Source organism: Grus americana, chromosome 7 (genome assembly GCF_028858705.1).
Source record: "Grus americana isolate bGruAme1 chromosome 7, bGruAme1.mat, whole genome shotgun sequence".
NCBI classification, from domain to species: domain Eukaryota; kingdom Metazoa; phylum Chordata; class Aves; order Gruiformes; family Gruidae; genus Grus; species Grus americana.
In genome coordinates, this window is record NC_072858.1 from 16,535,340 (window position 1) to 16,547,496 (window position 12,157).

General features: G+C 51.4%; 1 protein-coding gene across 1 annotated transcript in view; it reads right to left on the bottom strand.

Moving 5' to 3' along the window:
* DNMBP (dynamin binding protein) overlaps positions 1-12,157 on the bottom strand; it is a 35,802-nt gene that overhangs the window by 4,328 nt on the left and 19,317 nt on the right. Inside the window, exons 7-12 of the mRNA XM_054831578.1 lie at positions 4,659-4,846; positions 3,930-4,029; positions 3,071-3,218; positions 2,528-2,545; positions 1,661-1,860; positions 164-294 (exon numbers count right to left, since the gene is read on the bottom strand). Of these exons, the coding sequence (XP_054687553.1) occupies positions 164-294; positions 1,661-1,860; positions 2,528-2,545; positions 3,071-3,218; positions 3,930-4,029; positions 4,659-4,846 (785 nt within the window). The remainder of the gene's footprint in view (positions 1-163; positions 295-1,660; positions 1,861-2,527; positions 2,546-3,070; positions 3,219-3,929; positions 4,030-4,658; positions 4,847-12,157) is intronic.

Sequence of the window (12,157 nt, forward strand, 5' to 3'; positions counted from 1 at the left end):
CCACAAGCCGGACAGCAGAGATGAATGGTTCAGACTCTAAGCTCACTCTGCCTTGCTTGCCTGGATCAGAGCTACTCATCAGGGAAGGGATACAGGGGCACAGCAGATACCACCACAAAAACATCGCAGGGTGTAAGTGAACCTGGCAGCTGATGCACATTACCTGGGGCGCAAAGCCTGTCAGATGCTTGAGGTGGCTGCTCACACGATTGGATTTCTTGATGATAGAGTGGAAGTTGAGCTTGGAGATCTTCTCCATGAGGCTATCCTCGTCCCCTTTCCGGTATTTTAGCACTAAAGAGATTGATGTAGAAATCAGAACTCTTGTCAGCACCATGTCCATGTCTTACAGTGCCTCATCAACAACTGCCTTGCTAGCTCTCCCCATCCCTAAGCTTCTGCAGTCCCAAGTACCCCACATATCATGTATCATATCGTACCATACCACACATCATCTTGAAATCCAGCACTGTGCCACCTGTAATCCCCTATTTGGCTCTCGATATGCCCTACGGTTTGTAGACCCAGCACTCAAACTCTTCCATAGGATTATGCATAGTGTTAACATAAGATGACATAGGAGATGGTGGACAATAGCCACTGGAGATACAAAAGGTATTCATATTGCTTCTTTAGCAAATACAAGCAATCCTTACAGGCAGCCTATGTCATCCCAGCTTCAGCAGGGCTATGTGAAAAGAGTAAAGTCTAAGACTTGCATGAGTCAGGGGCTTCCAGGGGAAAAGAGGGAGGGTGGCTGGCAGTTCAAAGGGAATAATTTTCTCCCTCTGTTCAGTCCCGAGGAGGCTGCACTTGGATACCATGTCCAGTTTTGGTGCCCCCAGGTCCAGAGGGACATCAGAGAACCAGAGGTACTGACCCACAGGGAGAGCTCAGGCCCCACAAGGAGAGCTGGGCAGGCTCAGCCTGGCTGGGAGAAGGTGGAGAGGGATTTGGTCACAGCCGGCAGCTGCTTGAAGGGCAGCTACAAAAGTGATGGAGCCAAACTCCGCTGAGCAGTGCGAGGCAATACAAGGGGAGCTTCAGGGCCATCAGGGAGCACAGCTTCACCTCAAACGTGGTGCAGCCCTGGCACAGGTAAGCAGAAAGGCTGTGAAATCTGACTTTGGAGGTCAGTGAGAATTGGCTGCAGGGAGCAGCGGCTGATCAGAGCCAATGCTGGGGACAATCCTGGTCCAAGCAGGAGGCTGAACAGGCAACCTCAGAGGGCTCTTGCAGCCAGCACCTCTGCGATTCTGTCCTGTCTATAGTTATATCTTCAAACTTAGTCTCCAAATCTCAGCAAGACAGAGACTGCCCTAGCAGATTAATTCCCTACTTGTGTTGCTTAAATTTGCATTTTTTAACTTTAAATAGATAATCTTTTGTCTTATCATTATTTTTCTTTTCATTTAATAACCATGTGGTCAGCATTTGCATACTGCAGTCAGATGTATGCTGCATTACTTTAAATATTGTATCTCATGCTCAGATTTTTTAAATGCAGCTCTTCTACTGCCCTTCTATAAGGGCACAGACTTTGGGAGGAGATTCCCTTCACAACTGTGGTTGCCAGCTAAGGCTCAGGAGCTGACAGACGCCAACCTCAACACACCCACTCCTGTCTCTCTCTCCCCAGTACTACCCAGCCATTACTCACCCAGGTCCTTCCGGCGCTTGTATTCGTTGATGTTGACGTTGATTTCTTTGACTGCAAGGACAGCAGCTGTGAGCGGTGCCTTGTCAGGGTGGGCCTCGGGGGTGGCGCTGAGCAGCTCCATCAGTAGTAGTGGGTACCGCATCACCCTTTGTACTGGCTTGATGAGGAAGGAGCCCAAGTTAATGTAGTTTGTGCAGCCCCTGGAAGTTGGAACAAAGGAGATGCACCAGGTTTCAGTCCAGTTCTGCCACGCAAATCCTGTCCCCTCAAACCAACCCCAATCAGACCCAGAGTACCAACACCTCTAAATCCTCTGCACTCCCTAAGTCACCCTCATGTCCAAACTCACTGCACTCCTGAACCCCCGGTGATTTCAAATCAACCCCAGGTTTCCAGATCTCACTCACACCAGGTGACCCTTCCCAGCCAGGATCCTCTCCATCACCAGACCCACCGCAAAATCCCACACAGGCACACCCTTAAACTTACCAGAGTGCCACTTGCCTCAGACTCTGTCTTACCACTTGACTGCCCAGATCTGAGCCTCAGTGCAGGACAAACTGACTGTTCTCAGGACTGCAGTTGGCACAGGACTCTCCTGGCTCCTTGGGTCTGACAGCTCCCAAAACCTGTTTGCTGCCCAAGAGCTCCCCTCACCTCATAACCTGCCTGTGCTGCCTGCCTGTGTAGCCCATCCATTGCCTCTGCTGCCATCGTGCCACAGACACCCTGCTCCTCCCAGATGTGCCTACACGAGGTACCGTTAGGGCCCCCTGACATGCACCCAGCCAGTGGCAGGAGGTTAGTTACAAGGGAGCAGCCAGGCCAGGCCAGACAAGCAGGGACTTACGGGAAGAATGCACTTACCACTCACTGTACAGGCTCCTGCCGGCCCACAGAGTGCCAAAAAGCAAAGAAAAGCAACGGGTTAATGGGGCATCAGGCGTGCAATCCCACAGCCAGTGCCTTCGCCCCCTCCCACAGTGATGCTGCCAGGGCAGTGGGCAGCCCTGTCCCCCCAGAGTAGCAGCTGGTGCTGCCAGCTCCTGAGGCATTAACCTCCACAAGCTGGAGCCCTTGCAGTCGCTGAGTCAGGCAAAGTGGCTCCTTCTTCACCAGCCATGGTGGGGCAGGGCTTGGGGAATGGAAGCCCTCAATCCAGGACATGTCACTTTCTCTGTACCTTGGTGGCTTCTGCTCAGTTTAAGGGGGCGTACAGGTGTCCCACCACCTGTGCATTGGGGCAGGGGGGTCATTTAAACACGGAGGCTGGTCAACTATGCAGTGACGCAGCTGGCCCCTCTCCAGTCATCACCTGAACTGTCCAAGCACTGCTGGCAGAGGGGCAAGGATATGGGAGACTGACCCTCCTACCCCAGCCTGGTGGCCGCCACAGCCAGAGGCTCTAACCTGAGGCTATCCAGCAGGTCCAGGAGTAGTTTCTGCATCTTCTCATCCTTCTCATAGGTTTCCAGAAGTGCGATGGCCTCGTCATGGTTCTGGCAATACACCCTGTAGATGCTCTCCAGCTCTGCACGCTGTGCCAGGAACACTGGTCCTGCAAACAGCAGCAAACCAGGGCTTCAGTGTCTCCTGGTCCTCAGCTGCCTTTAACAACCCTGGCATGTCTCATGGTGAGATGCCCAGTGTCCCCCTTCCCCCGACACAGCTCGGGAGGACAGCGCTACTAGAGCAACCAGGATGCTTCCTCATCACCCTCAGCATGCCCACACATCCTTCCTGCTTCCCCATCGCTGCAGGCCAGAGGGACAGAAATGGGAAACTGTGCATCAAGGGTCTGCCAAGGCAAGGAGACCAGGACATATTCACTCATGCTGTGAGAGGACTGTTTACCTAGCTGAAGAGCCCTCAGGAGCCACTAGCCCAGAGACCTCATTTGATCCAGCTCTCCAGAGGTGAGGAGCAGGGGACGCTGGTCAGTGGTAGTGTGGGTGGGGAGCCACATGGACAGCAAAGGCACAGGCTGCCCAAGGCCTGAGCGGCAAAAGCTGGCAGTGCAGGAGTGGGGCTCCCTTTGGGGCAAGGGGCCAAGGAGGGCCACAAGCACCATGTTTCTCAGCATAGCGATCCACGGGGCAACACAGATCGCCTTGGCTTTGCTGCTGGACTGATGAGCAGCAACAGGGACCAGCGGGGAAGACACCCAACCCCAGTGACACTCTCCTGCCATTTAAACTACTCTGTTCTGCCCTGCCACTAGCAAAGCCCATCCCAGCCTGCTGAGAAAAGGTAACAGCAGAATTCATACCAATAGCATCTGAAGCCTCCAAGGTGGACAGCAGCTGCTTGGAGAAGCTAATTACCATGTGGATGTTTCCAAAAAGACCCTCAAAGTCTATGTTCTGCATCTGGGGAATGGGAAGAGAGATGTCCTGGAGGGGGAAACATGTCCCAGCCAGACCCAACAGCCCCCCCCTTCCCCTCCTGCAACCCACCAGCCCTCAGCTCCACAGCAGCCACCTGGTGTGACTTCCCTCCATCACAGTATTCCTGTACTCTCCCCCTTGTCACCCGTGCACTGAAACTCTCATTCCTTACGTGTCCTACCAAACACAGTGCCCTCCTCTTTCCCAGCAATTTAATCCCTGCTTCTGTTCACCTGATATTTTCCCTCTCCTCTCACCACAGAATTAGTCAATCCTCATGCCAAGACCCCATATTTTCTTTCTCCTGACAATGAATTTAACTTATGAACGAAAAGAAAAGGAACATTTCCTCCCCCAGGAAATGAATCTGTAATACTTGCTGCCAGGTCTCTTTCTCTCAGCAATGGTGAGAACTCAGCAGGATCCCAAAACAGATGGGCTATTTCTATGAGTGCAAGGAGCAGTGAGACCCATCCTGCTCCCCTCAGCATAGCTGAATTTCCTCTGTGGGTTCCTGTGCTGCTGCTTGGAAGTCTCCAAAACCAAAGTAGACTCAGTATCCTCACCCCATCCCACTAGTGCAGCACCATAGGTTGCCCCCATGTTCCTACCTGTGCCTGCTGCAGGGGCACCATGATCCTCTCCACGCACATCTCCAGGTCTCGGATATAGTCCCGTTCTGTCTGGAGCAGCTCCTCAATAACCTTGGACCTCTTCTCCAGCATCCTTTGCTCTGGGCTCTCAGTGGCAGCTGAGGATGTCTCCAGGGATGGTGTCTGGGCGGACAGGAGAGTCATCTCTGCAAGACAGACAACCAAGATCAGCATCCTCCAGCAAGGATGCAAGGGACAGGAGACAAGTAGTGCCTGAGCTCTGTTACACACCACCTACAAAACCACTAAACATGACCATCAGAGAGCAAGACTGTCCATCCAAGGACGTCTCCAGAGAAGCCGTCCCTGGCACTCCCTGCCCCAGGGCAGCAGGGAGCCCCAGTCTGCTCCCACAGCCTGCCCACTGCAATGCCCCCTCATCGGGGCAGCAGGCACCAAGCAACACAAACCTGCTCCAGATCGTCCCCCCTGATGCCAGCCAGGTCCAGACCCCTCTCCCCAACTCTGCCGCCCCAGGAAACTCCGTGGTACTTAGCAGACATGAGAAGAGCCCCGCTCCCCTCCTCTTCCCGGCCAAGTAATGGCGGCTGCCCCCTCCCCTCAGGCTGGGAACAGGGTCTCCATTCTCCAGCCCGGGGCATTTCCATCTGAATGGCGAAAAGGCTTCGGGCACCCACAATGGCGCTGCCGGCGGCAAAGCCCGGAGCTGGACCACCGCGAGCAGCGCCGCGCAGGGCCGGGAAGGCCGGGACGGCGGCGGCCTTCGTTAGGAGGCCGGGGTAGGCACCCGGTGGCCCGGCAAGGCGGAGGCCCGGGGTGGCTGGATGCACCCCATGGGCGGCCACGTTGCCATGGCGGGTGGCCCCGGGGTGGAGAGGCGCCAGCACAGGCCAGGGACCTGCTTCGTGCCCAGGCCGCCGCCGTCCCCCCCAGCAGCAGCCTCCCGGCCTTGCCCTACCCCGGGCAGGGTGCCGGGACGCTCGCCCAGGCAGCGCAGCTGCCTTGCCTACAGGGTCTGGGGTCGCGCAGGCAGCTGGCCGCCCTCCTCTTCCCTGTCCCATGCCCCCGGCAGCCGGGCTTCCTCCTGGTTTTCTGTCCCACCTGCAGCTCCCAGGCCAGCCCAGCCCCCTCCAGTTTTCATTGAGACATTTTATCCCCGATCAGATTCCTGGGCCCCAGCCAGTTTCTACCCCACCTGCCCGCTTTTAAAAGCATGTGCCCTCTGGTCAGAAAACCAGCAACAGTACATACCCTCCACCCTAAATTCCTGAGCGCCCCTCTCCAGCACCTCCCCGGAACCCCTCTGATGCAGGGTCCGGCCCAGAGACGCCCAGGTCTCCCCCATTTTACAGCTGCTTTGCAGAACTGAGGCCCACAGGGCCCTCAAGCCCCATGCAGCACCCCAGCCTGCCTCAGGTACCTGATTTAAGGCCAGTTGCTGATGTGACAAATGCCCGTCCACTCCATCCGTCTCCCACGGATCCCCAGCTGCTCTCTCTCAATGGGATTTTATTAGAGCTGTGGACATGCCCCAGCTCAGACTTTTGTAAAAATATTTTTGCAGGACAGGCACTTCCCAGATCTCCACCTCCCTGACTTCTCCGGTTACAGCCTCGGGCAACAGCAGCTCAGCCTGGGGGACCCCCAGCAGGGCTTGGGACTTACCCTGGTACCCCAGCACCCACAGCGCCCAGCGACCAGAGACCCCCGTGCTCCCAGATGCTCCTGCCTGCGGGCAGCCCCAGCCTTGCCCTGCCGGGTGATGGCAGTAACCAGCGGCAGCATGAAACTGGGATGGGAAATTGTTACCTCAGCCTAAGCATCCCACCTACTTCTCAGCCAGGCTGGGGTGTTTGCACTGAAGCAACCCAGGAAAGAAAAGAAATGCAGCTGAGATGAGACACTGACTCAGCCCATAACTAGCTGAAACCATGCTAGCCCTTCCTGTTGCAGAGCAGCAGTGGCGGCAAACAGAAACCAGCAGCATTGGTATCAAACAGCAGCTCTTCACAGCTACCTGGGCTGAGGACGAACTGCTGTGCCTCTTCCAGAAAGAGCAACTTCAAAATCAGACCCAGACACCCCCCCTAACTGCAGCAAATGGGAAACCCTGCTGAAACCCTGCTCAGAAGGTGTCCTCGACGTGGGAGGGAAGATACCCATCTCTCAAAGCAGGCATGTGTCTCTGCTGCCCTGTCTTGAAATTGAGCCTGGGGACAGCCAAAAGGGCCAGCTCCACGGGGGAGTATTTAGCAGCACAACATTTAGTAAGCAATTATTGGGAAGAGCAGGCTTCACCGATTCCTGTTGCCAAGTATCTTTAAAACTACCCCCTGCAGAGCCAACCTGCATAAGGGAAAAGGCTGGTTTCAGCTGAGTTAGTGGCTGTCTTGGTTCCTCACCAGGTAAGTCCTCAATGGTGAGCTTTATTAACGCAAAGGCAGCAGGAGTCTGCAAGGAGGGCCTGGGAGCAGCTGCTGGGTTTAACATTTGGTGTTTGCATTTCCACAGCATCTGCAAAGCCTCAGTAGCAGACCAGGCCCTGCCCCGTGAGGTCGTCTACGAACACCTAACAGGGCTGTGTCCTGCTCAAGACACAGTGCTTGGAGCCTGAACAGGACACAAGACAGAAAAATGTACAGGAGGGACAAAGAAACACCAAGATAATACAGTCAGCAGGTCTCTGCAGCTCAAAGGGATAAGAAAGTAACAACAAATGAGTTATTTTAAAGAAGGATATATTTTTTTTTAAGGCATGGCACTTGTTTTGCAGGATAGCAAGCTCAAGTGGGAAGGCAACCTGGAAGAAGCAGGAAGGTGTTAATTTGCAATGCAAACAGGTGTGTGAAACTCAGAGGAGGTGGGATGCCGTGGCATGGGTGGCCTGGTAAGAATCTTGAAAATGAAGACCAGCCAGAACAACAGCCAGAAATGACCCATGCAGCAGCATTTGGGAAGACAAATGGAAAAGATGACATTTGCCTTGGTCACAGAATAGGATCTCGCATTTATCCCCAGGCAAAATGCCACCAGATGAAGCTTTGTACAGGACATCTCGGGAGTTTACTGTCCCACCAAACAAACCCACTGTGCTCCCAGCTTTAGCCACAGCTAAATTGCAGCCACACGATGTGTCTGGCTCCAGCTCACCGAAATGGAGCTGTGGATGCCCAGTGCCGCCAGCGAATGTAGCAGCTCCCCACACTCCACAGAGCAAACCCCAGGCAAGTAAATCTAGGTCACGCTTTTTCTGAGAGTGCCCTGCGGCGAGGCTCTGACACTCCTACACGGCACCCTTCCTCTGAAAGTCTCAAATTCCCACCTGTGGAAGGGAAGTTAAAACCTTCCCTGCACAGGTTTTTAGCCCACAGTAGTCATCAGCTCAGCTCGCCTGACTGGCATGATGCTTGCCACCAGTTCTACCCACTGCACTGTATCAGTGTTTGCATTATTTTGAAAACATACGCAAATTAATTCTCCTCTGGCCTTCTTGCTCTTTCTGAATATTTCAAGATTTGTTTAAAAACAAGGCTACGCTGCAGCCAAGTCTCTTAGGACTCTTGCTGTTTATCACTAGTCTGGCATCCTCCTTCAGCAATGAACTCAAAAGTCATCCTGCTTCTTTGCATACATTCACAGTTAAGAAAATTCAAATACAGAATTTGTTTTTAATATTTGGCTCTTCTACCTGACCAATGTGTATAAATAATACTTAGGATTTGTTTCTGATGCATTTAAAAACTCATTTTTTATATTTCATACCATCTCTGTCGATTGCCTTCAATTCCTCTTTTGCTGTTTGTCACACATTCTTCTATGTCTAATTGCAGCTTTCCCTAAACAAGGCTTATTAAGCATTTAACTAACCCCACCCTCTTTCACTGCTGCAGTTTTTTGGTCATCTAATAAATGCTTTTTAAACAGATCTCCATTTTACTTCACATATTTTCTATTTAAATGTTACCTTTCAATCTGAGTCATCATGCCCATCAACTCTGGAGGCACTAAGATGTGCACCACAGCTGGAACGGGCTCCGTTAGCCTGCAGGAATGTAACTGGTATTTCTAATGATGCCACCAAATTCCAATCCAGTGACAAATTCGTGTTTACCCATGACATGGATGCCAAATGGGCATTCAGAAATACATTTCCAAAACCAATGTTCTCAATCACAGTTTTCAGAGACTCAAATTTTGTTTTCTTGTAAGTTGCAGGAGCTCTGCAATCTGCCTCTCTAAATTAAAACCTCTAACAACACAGTTTTCTCTGTCCCCTTTGGCAAATTTGCGACAAGTCCTTGGCTGTCTGGATTGGTTTGATAATCTCCGACAGCCCCCAAAGGAGTGCCTGCTTTTCAGCTTTGCTAGTTCGCCTGCTGACGCATGGGAGATTCAACACTGACCCGTATCCCAGCCCCTGGCAGCGAGGTGTCAAGATGGAGCACGCTCCCACCTCTGCCCTTCCCGTGGAGGTAGTGATTTACTATCACAATCACACAGCTCATCCTGCTTGTCTCAGAAATGCCACTGTCACTGACTTTCTTCCAATTAACAAAAACTTCTAATTCTTACTCCCCAACCTCCTAGAGAGGGCACACGCGCAATTAGAGGTTTTCTCCCTGCCCCACTCTGGAATCAGAGTTGACCCATGAAGACCAGATCCAACAGGATGCATGCCCATCACACGCGGGCTGGCGGGCTCACCCAAAGGGCTGCGTTACCCCCAACTTCTTCTCGCCGAGGCTCACCTGCCAGCATCCCGCGCAGCACAGCGCAGCCTTGCAGGGCACCCAGGCCACTAACGTAATCTGGAGAGGGACTTGCTGCCCATCAGCGCTTGAGGACAACCCCTTGCACAGGCTCATAAGCACAAATCTTGGATGGGAGCTGCACCCACAGGCCAGGCGAACCCAGCCCCAGGCTCACAGCTCAGCAGAGTCAAGCAGTGACTCAGGACAAAACAAACCAGCTGCAAATATTTGAAGTATGTGGACGCCAGGAGGGGAGGAGCCACTGTCTACCATGAGAAGAGAGGGGATGAAACTAGGGCAGGGAATAATTAATCTGAGCGAAAGGCTAAATTCACTGCCAGGAGCAGGATCTGGCCAGGGTGTCTGCTGCTCCAAAAGCAACAGACTGGATATATTCAGTGGCTTACTGCTCCTTAGGAGGAAGCAGGGGGTGCAGAAGAGAGGTGGCCATGGCAAAAGAGGACTTCAGCTCACAGAAGTGAATTAAGCCTTGGCAGAGTCCTGAGACCAAGGAAATAAATCCAGACAAATCATAAAAATGAGCTGAACGGGAACAGACTGAGGACACTTGTCCAGGGCCACTGCTGTCTCAAAGATGGCTCATGCAGAGCCTGCTTGGTGGGAACATCTCTATGCCAGGAAAGATTACAACCATCATCCCAACACAGCCCCACCGCATTTGGCGTGAACAGGGGATGGTCCCAACCTGTGATGGAGAAAAAAAGTGGAGTAATATGATGGTCTGCAAAGAGCTAACTTTCCAAAGCTGAGGCAGAGCATCAACAGAAGTGATTGTGAGCAAAAACACTGATGGAAAAAAGAATGAAAACTGGAAGTTCTTTAAAAGGATGTTTTAAACAGATAATCCAAAAAACGTGGTTATGTGAGCAAGAAAGAAAAAGATATTAATGAAAAATCTATCCCTGGTCTGTGCTTCAATAAAGGGAGTAAATATAAATAAATAAATGAATACAGTAAAGCAGACAATTGACTACAGACACACCAGGAACTCTAAAGTACAGAACAATGAAAAAAGGAAGGTATCAAGAAAAATCCACAGATGGTAGAATTAAGAATTCAGTTTTCATTTTTAAATTAGGAAATAAAATGCTACTTTATAACAGACTTTTATTTCCATCCAGGACAAAAGAAACCCTTTCAATGACACAATCCCACAAGTAAGCAGAGACAGTAAAATTCTTGCTAAGTTTGGCGAAAAGGCAGAATTATACAATAAACACTCTGTTTCTTTTCATATAAAAATCAGAAATAAGACCTTGCTAACCTCAAAAACCCATTGCCAGTCGAGAATATCCAGAAAAGAGGGCATTCCAATCAGATTCTCCACAGACTGTATTTAGAGTTGATCCTGCATAATATTTTTAAAGTAAATGGAAAATCACTGCTGTCATGTAGAGAACTGAACATCGATTCAACACTGAGTGACCCAAGGTATTCTGAAGAAGATAGAATTATTCAAATCAAGAAGATTTAATGCAGACAAATGCAATAATGTATTAATAGAGACAAGAAATACAGCCACACGCAGGACTGTATTCTGGGGAGTAATGCTTGGGTCGGCCAAAACTTGGCAGGAGTTCCCCAAGCGCTGCAGAGGCAGATTGGGGTCCTTGGACAAGGGCACGGGAGTGCAGCAAGGCATACCTCTGTGCGGCAAGTGCTGACACCCACCCAGAACACCTCATGCAGCTCTAAAGTCCACTATTTTAAGAGTATGAATTGAAAAATGAGTGAGGATCAGGAAAAATAAACACTGAAAGGTCTTCCTGTGAGTCTTTGCCAGGAGTATTTTAAGACTATATTCACTAAAAAGAACTGAATACTGAAAAATTACTTAATTACAGTACCTGCCTGAGAAGAAAATAACTTCAAGTAAAAAGCTCTATTTTAGTAGAAACAGGTTGGGGTTCAGAACTGAAATGCAATTAGCACGCAAAACATGTAAGAGTGATGGTGACCAAGTAGCAAAGCTGTGACAGGAGGGCTCCCCTGTTGATGTGGCAGGCAGACACATCTGAGTCTCATCCCAGAAGAGATGCTCTAGCCAAGTAGCTGTCACTGGTCTGCACCGCAGAGAAATCTGTAAGAAGTGTAATAAACCGGCCTACGGAAAAGATCAGGCCATGTCATCTCTAATGGGACTTTCAAGTCCTAAATTCTTTTACTCTGTGGAGAAGAGGAAGAACCTGGGAGAGAAGCAGGCAGTGTTAGAATACGCACCTGGAGCACACACAGAGGGAAAAACAGAGCACACTTTTTTTTTTCTATCAGCTGGACAGGAGGGTGTCTGCCACCAAGTGCGATGGGAGGGCTTTGGGGGAGGCTCCCAGGTGCTGGGAGATCTTACACTGAGGCAGCTATAGCAGCAAAGCGCATTTGCCAAGGAGGGCTGCTGCTGGTGCAGCACTGTGCCCCAGCAGGGCAGGAGGAGGAACTTAACAGGGAACTGCAGCCAGAAACAGTAGTGTTAGAAAATGCCTGAAGCCCTCCTCCTCCCCTTCCTGCTGTGGGACACTGGCCCTGGTGGCAAGGGCATCCTGCCCCGCACCTCCCGCAGCTGCTCCCCTGCCCCTGAGCCTACCACAGCAGGGAAAAAAATCCCCCAGCACAAGTGTGGGTATATGCAGCGTCTCATTTAACATCAAGAGGAGCAAAGGCTCTCGGTCAGCATCACGGTCTGCCCCCTCAGCTCTTGCAAAAGCCGGCCAGGCCAGCACTGCTCCA